Source organism: Silurus aristotelis (assembly GCF_946808225.1).
Source record: "Silurus aristotelis genome assembly, chromosome: 19".
Taxonomy (NCBI): Eukaryota; Metazoa; Chordata; class Actinopteri; order Siluriformes; family Siluridae; genus Silurus; species Silurus aristotelis.
In genome coordinates, this window is record NC_139592.1 from 24,282 (window position 1) to 42,040 (window position 17,759).

At 40.9% G+C, this 17,759-nt stretch overlaps 1 protein-coding gene across 1 annotated transcript; it reads left to right on the plus strand.

Moving 5' to 3' along the window:
* The first annotated feature begins 5,151 nt into the window (after positions 1-5,151).
* On the plus strand, positions 5,152-13,569 carry tafazzin (tafazzin, phospholipid-lysophospholipid transacylase). Its single transcript, XM_083520786.1, has 11 exons — positions 5,152-5,243; positions 5,977-6,119; positions 6,201-6,329; positions 6,716-6,761; positions 6,891-6,976; positions 8,608-8,688; positions 8,766-8,807; positions 8,927-8,989; positions 9,703-9,755; positions 9,833-9,910; positions 12,359-13,569. Exons 2-11 carry the CDS (start codon positions 6,011-6,013, stop codon positions 12,458-12,460), a joined length of 789 nt encoding a protein of 262 aa, XP_083376912.1. The 5' UTR covers positions 5,152-5,243; positions 5,977-6,010; the 3' UTR covers positions 12,461-13,569.
* The last annotated feature ends 4,190 nt before the right edge of the window (positions 13,570-17,759 follow it).

The window sequence follows — 17,759 nt, forward strand, 5'->3', positions numbered from 1 at the left end:
CACAGACACACACACACACACACACACACACACTTTTCCGTTTCAATGTTTCATTATTATTATTATTATTATTATTATTATTATTATTATTATTATTATTATTATTATTATTAATATAAATATTATTATTGTTGTTTTTGTTATTTATTTTTTATTTTTTAGTTATTTTTAGTAATAGTTTTTTTTTAGGAAAGATATAAATAATGGGGTTTAATGTATTTGTTATGATTAGTATTATTAATATTACTGTTATTAATATTATTATAATTTGTGTTTAAATGTAATAGTTATTCGTTTATTATTATTATGAGTAGTATTAGTAGTATTAAAACTGTTTTTTAATTAGCCTTTAAAGCTAAAAGGTTATATTTAATTTTAGATATAAAATTATAAACGATGTTTTTCTTCTTCACCGAATATGTAATGGGAGTAGTAGTGAAGTGTAGTGAAGTGTAATGGGAGTAGTAGTGAAGTGTAATGAAGTGTTATGGGAGTAGTAGTGAAGTGTAATGAAGTGTAATGGGAGTAGTAGTGAAGTGTAGTGAAGTGTAATGGGAGTAGTAGTGAAGTGTAATGAAGTGTTATGGGAGTAGTAGTGAAGTGTAATGAAGTGTAATGGGAGTAGTAGTGAAGTGTAGTGAAGTGTAATGGGAGTAGTAGTGAAGTGTAATGAAGTGTAATGGGAGTAGTAGTGAAGTGTAGTCAAGTGTAATGGGAGTAGTAGTGAAGTGTAGTGAAGTGTAATGGGAGTAGTAGTGAAGTGTAATGAAGTGTAATGGGAGTAGTAGTGAAGTGTAGTCAAGTGTAATGGGAGTAGTAGTGAAGTGTAGTGAAGTGTAATGGGAGTAGTAGTGAAGTGTAATGAAGTGTAATGGGAGTAGTAGTGAAGTGTAATGAAGTGTAATGGGAGTAGTAGTGAAGTGTAATGAAGTGTAATGGGAGTAGTAGTGAAGTGTAGTGGAAGTAGTAGTGAAGTGTAATGGGAGTAGTAGTGAAGTGTAGTGAAGTGTAATGGGAGTAGTAGTGAAGTGTAGTGAAGTGTAATGGGAGTAGTAGTGAAGTGTAGTGAAGTGTAATGGGAGTAGTAGTGAAGTGTAGTGGGAGTAGTAGTGAAGTGTAATGGGAGTAGTAGTGAAGTGTAATGGGAGTAGTAGTGAAGTGTAATGGGAGTAGTAGTGAAGTGTAATGAAGTGTAATGGGAGTAGTAGTGAAGTGTAGTGAAGTGTAATGGGAGTAGTAGTGAAGTGTAATGAAGTGTAATGGGAGTAGTAGTGAAGTGTAGTGAAGTGTAATGAAGTGTAATGGGAGTAGTAGTGAAGTGTAGTGAAGTGTAATGGGAGTAGTAGTGAAGTGTAGTGAAGTGTAATGGGAGTAGTAGTGAAGTGTAGTGAAGTGTAATGGGAGTAGTAGTGAAGTGTAATGAAGTGTAATGGGAGTAGTAGTGAAGTGTAGTGAAGTGTAATGGGAGTAGTAGTGAAGTGTAGTGAAGTGTAATGGGAGTAGTAGTGAAGTGTAGTGAAGTGTAATGGGAGTAGTAGTGAAGTGTAATGGAAGTAGTAGTGAAGTGTAATGAAGTGTAATGGGAGTAGTAGTGAAGTGTAGTGAAGTGTAATGGGAGTAGTAGTGAAGTGTAATGGAAGTAGTAGTGAAGTGTAATGAAGTGTAATGGGAGTAGTAGTGAAGTGTAGTGAAGTGTAATGGGAGTAGTAGTGAAGTGTAATGAAGTGTAATGGGAGTAGTAGTGAAGTGTAGTGAAGTGTAATGGGAGTAGTAGTGAAGTGTAATGGAAGTAGTAGTGAAGTGTAATGAAGTGTAATGGGAGTAGTAGTGAAGTGTAATGAAGTGTAATGGGAGTAGTAGTGAAGTGTAGTAAAGTGTAATGGGAGTAGTAGTGAAGTGTAATGAAGTGTAATGGGAGTAGTAGTGAAGTGTAGTGAAGTGTAATGGGAGTAGTAGTGAAGTGTAATGAAGTGTAATGGGAGTAGTAGTGAAGTGTAGTGAAGTGTAATGGGAGTAGTAGTGAAGTGTAGTGAAGAGTAATGGGAGTAGTAGTGAAGTGTAGTGAAGTGTAATGGGAGTAGTAGTGAAGTGTAATGGGAGTAGTAGTGAAGTGTAGTGAAGTGTAATGGGAGTAGTAGTGAAGTGTAATGGGAGTAGTAGTGAAGTGTAGTGAAGTGTAATGGGAGTAGTAGTGAAGTGTAGTGAAGTGTAATGGGAGTAGTAGTGAAGTGTAATGAAGTGTAATGGGAGTAGTAGTGAAGTGTAATGGGAGTAGTAGTGAAGTGTAGTGAAGTGTATTGGGAGTAGTAGTGAAGTGTAGTGGGAGTAGTAGTGAAGTGTAATGGGAGTAGTAGTGAAGTGTAATGGGAGTAGTAGTGAAGTGTAATAAAGTGTAATGGGAGTAGTAGTGAAGTGTAATGAAGTGTAATGGGAGTAGTAGTGAAGTGTAATGGGAGTAGTAGTGAAGTGTAATGGGAGTAGTAGTGAAGTGTAATGGGAGTAGTAGTAAAGTGTAATGAAGTGTAATGGGAGTAGTAGTGAAGTGTAATGGGAGTAGTAGTGAAGTGTAATGAAGTGTAATGGGAGTAGTAGTGAAGTGTAATGGGAGTAGTAGTGAAGTGTAATGAAGTGTAATGGGAGTAGTAGTGAAGTGTAGTGAAGTGTAATGGGAGTAGTAGTGAAGTGTAATGGGAGTAGTAGTGAAGTGTAATGAAGTGTAATGGGAGTAGTAGTGAAGTGTAGTGAAGTGTAATGGGAGTAGTAGTGAAGTGTAATGAAGTGTAATGGGAGTAGTAGTGAAGTGTAATGAAGTGTAATGGGAGTAGTAGTGAAGTGTAATGAAGTGTAATGGGAGTAGTAGTGAAGTGTAATGAAGTGTAATGGGAGTAGTAGTGAAGTGTAGTGAAGTGTAATGGGAGTAGTAGTGAAGTGTAATGAAGTGTAATGGGAGTAGTAGTGAAGTGTAATGGGAGTAGTAGTGAAGTGTAATGAAGTGTAATGGGAGTAGTAATGAAGTGTAGTGAAGTGTAATGGGAGTAGTAGTGAAGTGTAATGAAGTGTAATGGGAGTAGTAGTGAAGTGTAATGAAGTGTAATGGGAGTAGTAATGAAGTGTAGTGAAGTGTAATGGGAGTAGTAGTGAAGTGTAATGAAGTGTAATGGGAGTAGTAGTGAAGTGTAGTGAAGTGTAATGGGAGTAGTAGTGAAGTGTAGTGAAGTGTAATGGGAGTAGTAGTGAAGTGTAATGAAGTGTAATGGGAGTAGTAGTGAAGTGTAATGGGAGTAGTAGTGAAGTGTAATGAAGTGTAATGGGAGTAGTAGTGAAGTGTAATGGGAGTAGTAGTGAAGTGTAATGAAGTGTAATGGGAGTAGTAGTGAAGTGTAGTGAAGTGTAATGGGAGTAGTAGTGAAGTGTAATGGGAGTAGTAGTGAAGTGTAATGAAGTGTAATGGGAGTAGTAGTGAAGTGTAGTGAAGTGTAATGGGAGTAGTAGTGAAGTGTAATGAAGTGTAATGGGAGTAGTAGTGAAGTGTAATGAAGTGTAATGGGAGTAGTAGTGAAGTGTAATGAAGTGTAATGGGAGTAGTAGTGAAGTGTAATGAAGTGTAATGGGAGTAGTAGTGAAGTGTAGTGAAGTGTAATGGGAGTAGTAGTGAAGTGTAATGAAGTGTAATGGGAGTAGTAGTGAAGTGTAATGGGAGTAGTAGTGAAGTGTAATGAAGTGTAATGGGAGTAGTAATGAAGTGTAGTGAAGTGTAATGGGAGTAGTAGTGAAGTGTAATGAAGTGTAATGGGAGTAGTAGTGAAGTGTAATGAAGTGTAATGGGAGTAGTAATGAAGTGTAGTGAAGTGTAATGGGAGTAGTAGTGAAGTGTAATGAAGTGTAATGGGAGTAGTAGTGAAGTGTAGTGAAGTGTAATGGGAGTAGTAGTGAAGTGTAGTGAAGTGTAATGGGAGTAGTAGTGAAGTGTAATGAAGTGTAATGGGAGTAGTAGTGAAGTGTAATGGGAGTAGTAGTGAAGTGTAATGAAGTGTAATGGGAGTAGTAGTGAAGTGTAATGGGAGTAGTAGTGAAGTGTAATGAAGTGTAATGGGAGTAGTAGTGAAGTGTAGTGAAGTGTAATGGGAGTAGTAGTGAAGTGTAATGGGAGTAGTAGTGAAGTGTAATGAAGTGTAATGGGAGTAGTAGTGAAGTGTAGTGAAGTGTAATGGGAGTAGTAGTGAAGTGTAATGAAGTGTAATGGGAGTAGTAGTGAAGTGTAATGAAGTGTAATAGGAGTAGTAGTGAAGTGTAATGGGAGTAGTAGTGAAGTGTAGTGAAGTGTAATGGGAGTAGTAGTGAAGTGTAATGAAGTGTAATGGGAGTAGTAGTGAAGTGTAATGAAGTGTAATGGGAGTAGTAGTGAAGTGTAATGAAGTGTAATGGGAGTAGTAGTGAAGTGTAATGGGAGTAGTAGTGAAGTGTAGTGAAGTGTAATGGGAGTAGTAGTGAAGTGTAGTGAAGTGTAATGGGAGTAGTAGTGAAGTGTAATGAAGTGTAATGGGAGTAGTAGTGAAGTGTAATGAAGTGTAATGGGAGTAGTAGTGAAGTGTAATGGGAGTAGTAGTGAAGTGTAATGAAGTGTAATGGGAGTAGTAGTGAAGTGTAATGAAGTGTAATGGGAGTAGTAGTGAAGTGTAATGGGAGTAGTAGTGAAGTGTAATGGGAGTAGTAGTGAAGTGTAATGGGAGGTTTTAATGTATTTCTTTTTTTTCTTCTTTTTTATCCTTATTATTATGATTATTTTGATGATATTATTATTAATAATAATTATAATTATAATAAAGTATGTTTAAGTATTATACTTTTCTAGTTTCTTCGAAATAAGTTTTTAATAATTTGACTGACTTTCTTATTTTACTGATTCAGTTCAATTCCGTTTTATTTGTTCCGCGTTTAACACTGGACATTTTCCCCCAAAAATAAAAAAATAAAAAGTTATAAAACATGAATTTATAAATGTAATGCCTATAGGGTTATCCTTAAATTCTTTATATATATTTTTTTTTTTTTTTTTTTTTTTTTTTTTACCTCAATTTAAAACTAAGTATTTATAGTTTATGTGTATTTTCTTTACTTTTTTCCGCTTCCTAACACGTTTAATCTAAAACTTCATCTCCCATAAGTCTGTGTTCCCATGTGGTAATTACTTCCGGTTTGAGCAGTTTTTTTCGCCTGACCCAGCAGCCAGCAGGAGAGAGAAGGTGAGAGAGTTTATAATGTACTTGACCCTCTCACTGGGGCACAGATGATGATGATGATAAAGCGGGGCAGTAAGGAGTAATGAAGGTCCTGTTCCGGTCCTGTCTCAGATTAGTTTCACAATTCTTCGCTATGTTTGCAAATGAAATGGTCCGAGCCACTTCCGGTTTGATACACTTTCATTCATAAATGTGTGTTTTATGGGGGGGGGGGGGAAGAAAATACCTGTAAATTCTTGTGAAATAAATTCTGTAAAATATGGCAGGCACGCTTCCCGTGGGCTCACCACCTGCAGGAGGGACCGTAAGGGACGGTGCTGTGAGGATTGGGCAGCAGTTGAAGGCGGGGGTCTGCTTAGACTGCTGCCCCCGCGACCCGAATTACGGATAAGCGGGAGAAAATGAATGAATGGATGAATGAATGAATAAATGGCAGACACGTGTTGATGAGTCCTGCGCTCTGATTGGTCAGGAGATGGTGATTAGTTCTCCAGAAAATCAGCTCTGATTGTAGTGCAGGTTTATATGAAGGTACTAGGGTTGGTTATCGTTTCCATGGTAACGCCTCGTTTACAGGGTTGTGTACGTTGTACATTCGAGTGATTGATAATGTGAAGGAGGAACAGGTCACGTTTATGGAAGGAGTCTCCAGTTGCAGTGGTGTAATAGGAACATATCGCGTCTGTAACACGTCTGACACGCACACACGTGATGTTTTTCTGTGGTTTTTTTTCAGTTGGTGTACAGGTACTGTGCGTGCTCAACTTCTCATGCCCCTGCAGGTAACATGGCCATTCCCACAGTGCCCCCGTCTGGGCTGGAGGATCTCCAGCTCGTTTGTGATGGGCATGGTGGGATCCTACAGCTGTCTGTGGACCAGTGAGTCCCTCTTCACCCTCTTCACATTCACTCAGACTGTTTGAAACTCCATCTCTGATCACATGACCATCTGCTCCTCAGAATACATGAACTCTGTGTCGGTGCACAACCAAGAGGTTCTTCTGGATCTGGTGGACAAACGGGCGGAGGATACGCCGCTCATCACCCTGTCCAATCACCAGTCCTGCATGGACGACCCTCACATCTGGGGTGGGTGGAGTCATGGAGAGAAGTCATACAGAGGAGTCACAGTGATGAGTTCATTAGATTTGGGAGGGGAAAAAAAATGTTCGACTTCTGATTAGAAGGTCGTGAGTTCAAATCCCAGCACTGCCAAAGCTGCCCCTGCTGTGCCCCTGCTGGGCCCCTGAGCAAGGCCCTTAATCCTTCTATAAGGGTGTCTGCCAAATGCTATAATAGTAGATGATTAAGTTAAAGGAGTCATGTAGAAGGAGTCAGATTTAAAGAGTCATGTAGAGTCTCAGTGTGAAGAAGCAAAAGGTTTTGTGTAAAAATGTAAATCATAGATTTTGAATAAACACGCTGGAAAAGTCATGATGTGAAATGTAGAAATGACAAACCCCATTCTGTCACAGGAGTGTTGAAGCTTCAGCAGCTGTGGAACTGGAAGAAAATGAGATGGTACGTAAGCAACTGGTAAAATGCTCCTTCTTCCTTTTCTTCTTAAGCTTTCTCTTTATTTCATTTCACAACATAACATTTGTTTATTACTTAAATATTTTATTAAATGTACACACGTTCCCTTCGCAGGACCCCGACGGCATCTGATATTTGCTTCACGAGGGAATTCCACTCTGGTTTTTTCAGCAGAGGGAAGTGTGTACCGGTGGTTCGAGGTATATGTTGTGTTTTATAGTCCTTTTTCCTTTTATTCTTGTTTTAAGGGTCAATAATCCTAACTATGACATTATTATACTTTAGTATACGTTATACCAGGAGTCCTCACACTGTCTCAGAGTGCAGTGTAGATCAGGAGTCCTCACACTGTCTCGGAGTGCAGTGTGGATCAGGAGTCCTCACACTGTCTCGGAGTGCAGTGTGGATCAGGAGTCCTCACACTGTCTCGGAGTGCAGTGTGGATCAGGAGTCCTCACACTGTCTCGGAGTGCAGTGTGGATCAGGAGTCCTCACACTGTCTCGGAGTGCAGTGTGGATCAGGAGTCCTCACACTGTCTCGGAGTGCAGTGTGGATCAGGAGTCCTCACACTGTCTCGGAGTGCAGTGTGGATCAGGAGTCCTCACACTGTCTCGGAGTGCAGTGTGGATCAGGAGTCCTCACACTGTCTCGGAGTGCAGTGTGGATCAGGAGTCCTCACACTGTCTCGGAGTGCAGTGTGGATCAGGAGTCCTCACACTGTCTCGGAGTGCAGTGTGGATCAGGAGTCCTCACACTGTCTCGGAGTGCAGTGTGGATCAGGAGTCCTCACACTGTCTCGGAGTGCAGTGTGGATCAGGAGTCCTCACACTGTCTCGGAGTGCAGTGTGGATCAGGAGTCCTCACACTGTCTCGGAGTGCAGTGTGGATCAGGAGTCCTCACACTGTCTCGGAGTGCAGTGTGGATCAGGAGTCCTCACACTGTCTCGGAGTGCAGTGTGGATCAGGAGTCCTCACACTGTCTCGGAGTGCAGTGTGGATCAGGAGTCCTCACACTGTCTCGGAGTGCAGTGTGGATCAGGAGTCCTCACACTGTCTCGGAGTGCAGTGTGGATCAGGAGTCCTCACACTGTCTCGGAGTGCAGTGTGGATCAGGAGTCCTCACACTGTCTCGGAGTGCAGTGTGGATCAGGAGTCCTCACACTGTCTCGGAGTGCAGTGTGGATCAGGAGTCCTCACACTGTCTCGGAGTGCAGTGTGGATCAGGAGTCCTCACACTGCGTTAATAACTGGAGGTCAAGCGAAAGTGGATTTTATCAATAACGATATCTGGTAACTAATAGTTTTTAAAAGGGATATTGGATAAAAAACAAGAAAATAAATATAAATATATATTAATTAATAAATATTTATATTATATAATGAATACTTAATAAATAATAAATATAGCAGTTTTTGTGCATGCTCGCAGTCTCACATATAAAAACAATCAGCATGTGGTGTCAGTGATTTGCCTTTAGAGGCCGCTCTCGTAACAACAGTGGACCGGCAGCCGGAAAAACTATGGGTATGAATTTTTGCCCAGAGTTCCAGTGATCAACTGTCTGTGCCTTAACCTTTATTAATAACCATAATAAGTGACATTTTAGTTTAAAAGCCTTCCTTTAATATTAATTACAGATATAATGAGTAAAATATTGATTTAAAATGACGCCTAAAATATCACTGTTTAACACTTTTGCTTTACAAAGTGACTCCTAAAGGGACCAGAGGCTGCGGTGGTGCAGTGCTGCTGGTGTGCTTGTTGTGGTTTGGTTATTTAGATTATTCAGGTTATTGTTGTGGTGTGGTGTGTTGTGGTGTGATGTTTAGGTGATGGAGTGTATCAGAGAGGAATGGACTTCCTGGTGGAGAAACTAAATCAGGGTGACTGGGTGCACATATTTCCTGAAGGTGAGACGATTCAGAGCTTTACCTTTATAACACACACGCACACACACAGATCCTTCTCACACACCTGTGTTTTTCAGGGAAGGTGAACATGACAGAGGGGTTTATCAGGTTAAAATGGGGTGAGTACGGTCTGAGGTGTCTCTCACGTGTCTCTCACGTGTGTGTGTGTGTGTGACGTATTTCAGGTTTAGAATTTACTTTCAGAGGGAATGTGTGTGATGTGTTGAATGTCCTGCAGGAGTCGGGCGTTTAATAGCAGAATGTTCGCTCCATCCTGTGATCCTCCCTCTGTGGCACGTGGGTGAGTTTAAACACTTCCTTCATTTATTCATTAATAAGAACGAAGGAGTTTCTGTTTTCACTTGCGTTATAGCAGCTCTAAACACTCGTGTCCTCGTCCTCCACACACCTCGTCCTCTGTCCTTCACACCTCTGAAAACTAGTTACAGCTTCACGTCCGACTGTTATAAAGCGCTGACACTGGAGACTCCTTCCCTCAAATAAACCATGCCCAATGTAAGAGCTGTTACTATGGAAACCATAACAAACCTGCTGAATAAGTGATTCGCGGTTTTATGTTGCTGTATGATTCGATTGAACTGAATCGATTTTCAGGAGAATGTAGTGAAAAATCTGTTGGTGGATGAGAAATATTCTGCATCTTTTTAGGTTTATAGTATAATTTTTTGTGTATTCAGGATGCAGGCAATGTGTCACTTATTCCATCTAAAAGTTGTGGTTGTGTATTAATCACTATTATCTTTATAACCTATACTACTACTGTTTCTGCAGTTTACACTGATTATAACTGTTATCCAGCTGAAGCATGATGTACCGTACATGGAGATATTTCCGTTCACAATCACAACACATGGTTCATATATCACACTGTAAATATCATTATATGATCACATGGTCCAGTTCTGAGCTTCACATCCACCTGTATCTTCACCCTGTGTTTCTCCCTTCAGGTGAGCTGTTTATACGCTCCTCATGTTTTTTTCTTCTGCGTAGGTCTGAATGATGTTCTTCCTAATAGTGAGCCATACATCCCTCGAGTAGGAAAGGTGAGCACTGAGCTAATGCTAATGCTAAATGCTCTGTAATCGCTCTGATGATTGAGACTCACTGTGTGGATTTTCAGAGAATAACCGTGTTAGTCGGAAAACCATTTACGGTGAAGCACATCGTCGAAGCCCTGAGAGCGGAAAATAAATGTCCGGTAAGATTTTCATCGTCACCTTCATCATCTTCAATATGCAACGTGTGTGATTTGTAAATAAAAACAGATTGTAATGATTTGCAGGGCTCATTAACCCATTTTATTTTATTCACAATAAATCAAAAAACATTTAAACTGAGAGTTTATATCATTTTAAGGTAAAAATAAGGTTATTATGAATTTGATTGCTGCAACACGTCTCAAAAAGGTTGGGACAGGACCATGTTTTCCCAATGTGTAGCATCACATCTTCTGTCTGTGTACATCTGGGACCCGAGCAGAGCAGCTGCTGAAGTTTATATTAGTTATTTATACAGGATTCTAACTGCTCAACAGTTCTGGGTTTCCTTTGTTGTGTTTTTTGTTTCATGATGCACCGAATGTTTTTAAATGGTGAAAGGTCTAGACTGCAGGCAGGTCAGTTCAGCACCTGCACTCTTCTACCACAAAGACTTGCTATTGTAATGGATGAGAAAAAACTTGTTGACTTCCTCAGCCTGCAGAACAACTTGCAGTGCATGCGCACAATAAATATACCGAAATACATGTAACACAGTCGCACTAATAATATCACCCTCCTCCCTCCTTAGATTGAGACCTAACATAACCTGAGCTTAAATTGGTGTAACTTTAAACACATATATAACTTTTTATATTATAATATTAAATATTAACTTCTTAAAAGGTCTGAAGTCTTGCACTAACACCCTCATCTCCTTGGAAGGACCAGGTTTGCATGGAAGATGGGATAATGCATCTGCATTCGCATGGTCACACGACGGTACTGAATCACAACTTTGTGACCAATTCTATTTGATGTCTGCTTGCAAAAGCTGGTAGAAAAGATGCAGTAATGTCCATAATAATGACATAATCCTAAAAAGGACCTTAATTCTGAGACATTCCGTGGAGCTGGCGCATTTATGATCGCTTCAACTTTGTCCTCCGTAGAAGGTAGACCGTGCTCATCTACCCTGTACCCTACCTACCCTCATCTAGCCTGGCCATCACCTGATCCAACACTGCTAGATGTGCTTCCTCAGTAGATGCTGACACCAATATGTCATCCATAAAGCAAACCACATTATCTATGCCCTTGTGGGTGTTGATTGTCAGGTACTGCTTTGATTTAAGATCTAGAGGTCATTGTTGGTATGCGAATGACAGATCAAGTTTGCAAAACACTCCATCTTTCTGTCCTTGAGCAGTGTAGACTGTGCACTGTGACTGTGACTGTGAGTTCAAACGCATCCTCAGAAGCACTCAATTCAGTTGTAGCGTCACTAACTGGGTTTTACCTGCTCTTTTACTGCTTTTGCAGACCTTTTTCAAATGACCTGTTTTACCACATGCATGACACACTGCAGTGCAGAAATGGCTTTCCTGTGGCTGATTATTCTCTCTACAACACAACGATGGCTTGTCATTTTCTGTCTAACTGAAGAGCTCTTTGCTGATCTACCTGATGCAGCAAGAGCTTTTTGCGGTTTGTTTTTCTGTTTTCCACGTGAATAGTTGGCAACCCCATAAACACCAGCACTGGAATGGTCAGCACCTTCTACCAACTCCTTTGTATTCTTGTATGCCAGTTCCAAGCCAAGAGCAATTTCACAGGCTTGTTTGAAGGTCAAATCCTTCTCAAATAAGAGGCGTTTACAGTAAGCTTCTCCTAACATACCACAGACAAACCGATCCCTCAGTGTGTCATTGAGGAACTGCCTAAACTCACAAGCGCTAGCAAGTGTTTTTAAATCAACAAGATGCCACTCTTCCACTTTCCTGGAGCTGCAGCCTGATGTATCTCTGCATCACGCTGTGCGATCCGTTTGTTTGTAATTGCTCCAAAAACTGGCGAACACTTGTAGTTTTGCGAACTGACTTGCAGATGAACTACTATCACTTTGCTACGAAAGAAAAAACAGAGACATGGAGCTAATAGATCAGCCCTCCTTTTACTGTTGTTAACTTCCTCAGCCTGCAAAACACGTTTTCTGGATGGAAGCATTTGTTGCTCTAAAACCTGTATATGTTCTGCATTGATGGAGCCTGTCCAAACTGCTCATTCCACAAGCACTAATGCACCAGCATACCATCAGAGATGCAGCTTTTCAACCAAGTGCTTATAACAAGACAGATGGTCCCTCTCCTCTTTAGTCCAGAGGACTAAACTACTGAGGACTGGTACTACTACTACTGACGTATGAAGCACTAAATTACCTCAGTTATTTCAGATTTTTAGCCATTTACCCACATTCATACGTGCACACACTGCTTAAGGTGATCTTCACTACAGTGTTCATCTGCAACCTGGTGATGTGCAGGTAGTCGTGTTTTATTGTTGGTTGGTTTTCTCAGTCTGGATGGAACACCTTCATTGTAAATGAAAGTGTGTGTGTTTGTGTTTGTGCGTGTGTGTGTGTGTGTTTGTGTAAATGCACTGACCTGCAGGTGGAAATGAGAAAAACACTGACTGACTTCATCCAGGCCGAGTTCCGCACTTTAAAATCTCAAGCTGAAGCTCTTCATCAGAGGATCCAAACCAGCCGGTGATCCACACACAGCTGGAGAACCTGGGGCACATGGAGAACTGCACTCCAACACACACACACACACACACACACACACACAGGTGGTGTGAGACCGAATGAGGTGAAAGGTCATATGTGTAAACAATTTTTCAGAGATGTTCTCAGCTGCTCCTTGGATCAGTACGAGGAGCCTCACGGACACACTAACATTCTCAGGTTCTGTGGAATGCAGATCTTGTGCTCCTGTACAGGAAGAGAAGATTTTTATACAGTTTTGTATTTTAAATGCAGTTATTACAATCAGGACTCATTTCTACACGGTTTATTTCATTCATTCTATCGTTCTCCTGTTTGGGTTCAAATGCAGTGTGTGGAGGAATTGAGTCTCCATCAGGTCAGTAGATCACCTGGTTTGGTTCTGTGTAGAACCCTACAAGAGAGAAATTATTTAATTTAAAACTGTTAAGTAAACTTAAGAACCCTGTAACTCTTTTAGAGAAGTGTCCATGTAGAACTCTTTGAAGAACCTTTAATCATCCAGTAAACCTTCAAAGAATGTGTGCCAATCCAAAATGGAATGTTCTCCACTTGTGATGCTAAGAAACCCCAAATTACTCCTCAATACTACAGAACCCATTCACTGTTTCACCCTGGGGTTCTAAATAAAAGCTTTTCAGGAAACCAAGAACCTGTAATTATCCAGCAGAAAGTGTTCACCAGGAGAACACTTTTATTAAAAGGAACCTATAGAGAAAGTAGAACTTAGAACCTTTCAGCAAGGAACCCTGGGAGAACAGAGAACCACACAGCTGTATGTGTTCCTAAATTATTTCCAGTAGAATGATTATTTTTTTTAAAGGTTATAAAGCTCATCTTCTTGAAGAACCCATTTGTTCTAAATGTATTTTTTTTACTCCTTAACATCTCAAACCTGTCAGGAGTTTCTAGAAGGGTTCTTTAAGTGGGTAATTCAGGGTTTTAAAAAGGGTTCTAAATGTTCTGAAAAGGAAAAAAGATTGTTAGAGTTCTAAACAGAACCTTCCAGATGTTCTACAGGGAAACAACAGAAGAACCTGTAAGTGTTGTGAATTATTCAGGTGTGAAGTTTGGAATAAAAATGAAGGATTTAGATTTTTTTGCATATCATCATCTTTTGGCTTCTCTCATTGGGGGTCTCCACAGCGGATCATCCGTCTCCAACCACCCCACCCCACCCCCAGTCCTCTACATCTGCCTCTTACACACCAACTACCTGCATATCCTCCTTCACCACATCCATGAACCTCCTCCTTGATCTTCCTCTTTTCCTCCTTCCTGGTGGCTCCATCCTCAGCATTCTCCTACTGATATACCCCATGTCCCTCCTCTGCACATGTCCAAACCATCTCAATCTCACCTCCCTCACCTTGTCTCCAAAACGTCCTACATGCGCTGTCCCTCTAATAAACTCATTTCTAATCCTGTCCATCGTCGTCACTCCCAACGAACATCTCAACATCTACAGCTCTGCTACCTCCAGCTCCACCTCCTGTCTTTTACTCAATGCCACTGTCTCTAATCCATACAACATCTCACGTCTCACCACAGTCCTATAAACTTTCCCTTTCACTCTCACAGATACTCTTCTATCACAAATCACTCCTGCTATCACTCTTCTCCACCCACTCCACCCTGCCTGCACTCTTTTCTTCACTCTCCATTACTTTGCACTGTTGACCCCAGGTACCTGAACTCCTCCACCTTCTCCACCTCTTCTCCCTGCAACCGCATCACTCCACTGCCCTCCCTCTCATTCACACACATGTACTCTGTCTTACTCCTACTGACTTTCATTCCTCTTCTCTTTAGCGCATATCTCCACCTCTCCAGGATCTTCTCCTCCTGCTCCCTACTCTCACCACAAATCACAATATCATCCACAAACATCATAGTCCAGGGAGACTCCTGTCTGACCTCGTCCGTCAACCTGTCCATCACCACTGCAAACAGGAAAGGGCTCAGGGCCGATCCTTGATGCAGTTCAACCTCCATCTTGAACCAGTCTGTCGTTCCTACTGCACACTTCACTGCTGTCACACTGTCCTCATACATGTCCTGCACCACCCTCACATACTTCTCTGACACACCAGACTTACATTTACATTTGTGGCATTTAGCAGACGCCCGTTTCCAGAGCAACAAACAAAAGTGCTTTAAGTCTCTAGCTTTTTTACAAAGCAAACTTGGAAAGTGCTAATTAAAGTGTTTCAGGAAGATGAAAATCTTCAACGGTCACTTGAAGATGGTCAGGGACTCCGCTGTTTGGACATCTAGGGGAAGTTCATTCCACCACCTCGGTGCCAGAACAGAGAAGAGCCGTGAAAGTGTACTTACCTCTCATTCTGAGAGAAGGTGGTACCAGTGGAGCAGTGCTGGAGGATCTCAGACAGCGTGGTGCAGTGCGAGATGTGATGAGGTCACTGAGGTAAGATGGCACTGGTCCATTTTTGACCTTGTAGGTGAACATCAGTGTTTTGAATCTGATACGTGCAGCTACTGGAAGCCAGTGAAGGAGCAGCAGTGGTGTGGTGTGGGAGAACTTGGGCAGATTGAACCCAAGCCGTGCAGCTGCTTCTTGGATCATTTGCAGTGGATGAATAGCGTTCAGGGGAAGACCTGCCAGCAGAGAGCTGCAGTAGTCCAGTCTCAAAATCACAAGAGGCTGAACAAGAACCTGGGCAGCCTGTGTGGAGAGAAATAGTCAAATCCTTGGATATTGTAGAGAAGATGTGAGGAGAAGACAGTTGACTGTCCATAGTTACCCCAAGGTTACGAACAGTGGCTGAAGGGGAGAGCAGAGAGCCATGAAAAGAAATTCAGAGATCTTGACCTGGAGATGACTTCCTCATACAATACCACAACTCCTCTCTCCACCCTGTCGTACACTTTCTCTAAATCCACAAACATACAATGCAGCTCCTTCTGACCTTCTCTATACTTCTCCATCAACATTCTCAAAGCAAATAAGGCGTCTGTGGTGCTCTTCCTCGGCATGAAACCATACTGCTGCTCACAGATGGTCACCTCTTCTCTCAGCCTGGCTTCCACTACTCTTTCCCATAACTTCATGGTGTGACTGATCAACTTTATTCCCCTGTAGTTACTGCAGGTCTGCACATCTCCCTTATTCTTAAAGATCAGTACCAGCACACTCCTTCTCCATTCCTCAGGCATCTACTCACCTTCCACAACCTGGTTAAAAACTCCACTGCATCTCTCCTAAACATCTCCATGCTTCTACTTGTATGTCATCTGGTCCAACCGACTTCCACTCTTCATCCTCTTAATCCAGCTTCATGTTCATCACCCTATCAGAAACTCTCTTCACCTCCACTACACTCTTACTGTACTCTTCCTTCAGAATCCCCCTACACCATTTCTCTTTCCATCCACACCATGATAGAACAGTTTAAACATCTCCAATATTTATTTATTTATTTATTTTTGCATATAAAATAGTTTTATATTGTTTTAGTTTTAAAACTAAAACCTCTCTCTCTCTTCCTGTCTCTGAAAAGTTTCTTCCTTTACAATTGTATTTGTCATATTCATACAGAATACAACATGTAGTGTTAGTTTAGTGAGTTAGTTTATTTTTTCTTCAGTCATTTAAACATAACAACATACACAAACAGAATTTTTAGAGTACAGCAATGACTGAAGGGGTTTAGGCTGAAGTGAAACACTTATTGATGCCTAACTCTATTTACAAAACAACTTTACTGTTGCCTCATGTTGGGTATTTAATCAGAAAACAGCAAAGTGATAACAGATATAAGAATATTACCAGCTATATATGAACAGCTCATACAGATCAAATACAAATATTTTTCAAATATAATCCATTACTAATAACATTACACAAATCACCTTGTCTATTTACCTCTAAACATTCCATTACCCTAATACTGCCATATATCATTACATAATACACCGGCCTTCTACTAGTTTTAATGATCTTTAAACTAAACTGAACAATATCATTCTAATGCAATATCACTACCAATCACATTTCATTTGACATTTTTTTTTTTAACACCTTTATTGATATCGATTGTTTTTAGTGAACTTACAACTGGCCAACATCTAAACATGAAAATAGAAATAGAACATAAAAATAAAATGTAAATAAATAAAAGTATATAAAAAATATAAAGTACAACTAGAAATAAGTTTATATATATATATATATTATACACACAGAGGAGCAGAAATTAGACAGGAGCAGAATCGTTTCTCCTGAACGTAACAGAGAAAAGAGTCCATTATTGGAAAGCTGAGGTCCTTCACAATCTTCCTGGCTCTGGCCTGCACCACATGCTGTAGATGTCCTGCAGGTCAGGGAGCTTGGTGCAGATGGTTTCTTCCGCTGAACGCACCACCCTCTGGAGGGCTCGTCTGTCCTGCATGGTGCTGTTCCTAAACCAGGAAGTGATGCTACCCCTCAGGACGCTCTCAATGGTGCAGGTGGAGAAAGTCTTTAGCACCTGAGAGGAAGGTTTAAAGTCCCTTAAGCGTCTCAGATGATACAGAAGCTGCTGGGCTTCTTCATCAGGGCTTTGATGTGAGAGGACATGACAGGTCCTGTGTGAGGTGAACACCTAGGTGCCAGAAACCTTAGTCTTGCTGACGTTCTGGAGAAGTTTGTTTTCCCTGCACCATCTCTCCAGTTCTCTTCTGTAGGTAGGCCATCTCATCGTTGTTGGAGATGGGGGAGGTGGAAGTGGCCACACATGTGTTATATGTGTAACGCAAGTACAGCAGGGGGCTCAGAACTTAACCCTGAGGAGCTCAAGTGCTGAGTGTGAAGGAGGATGAGTTGTGTTTGCCCACCAATACGGCTTGTGGTTGATTATTATTAGTATTGTATTGAAGTATTTAAACCAAGACGGATGATCCGCTGTACGACCCCTAATGGGAGAAGATGAAAGAAGATCAAAAAGAAGAATTGAAGTATTAAAACCAACAGACTGTTAAGTCTGTAATATATTTATACAAATAATTTCAGTGCCTTATACAATATTATTTTATAAATTGTACGGATTCAAACTCTTATTACAGTGGTCACATTAGAGACTGTCTCAGGCCGGATTGTGGTCACGTGATCTGTGGTGTGTTCTAATGCGCACCCCTACACAGACTGCACCCGTAGGACCCTTTGGTAACTTCCTTATTCGCCTGATTCAAATAGAAATGCAGAGCAATAATATACAGTGTAAACAATCGTTGAGATTTTAAATATAATTAATTTAAAACTAACAGTGAAATAATAGTCAATGCTA

Bases quoted from the DNA above. Each gene is read 5' to 3' on its own strand.
- tafazzin (XM_083520786.1), top strand. From the start codon at position 6,011: ATGCCCCTGCAGGTAACATGGCCATTCCCACAGTGCCCCCGTCTGGGC. The intron at 6,762-6,890 runs GTACGTAAGCAA...TTCCCTTCGCAG, and splicing joins AACTGGAAGAAAATGAGATG to GACCCCGACGGCATCTGATA. The intron at 8,689-8,765 runs GTGAGACGATTC...TGTGTTTTTCAG, and splicing joins GGTGCACATATTTCCTGAAG to GGAAGGTGAACATGACAGAG.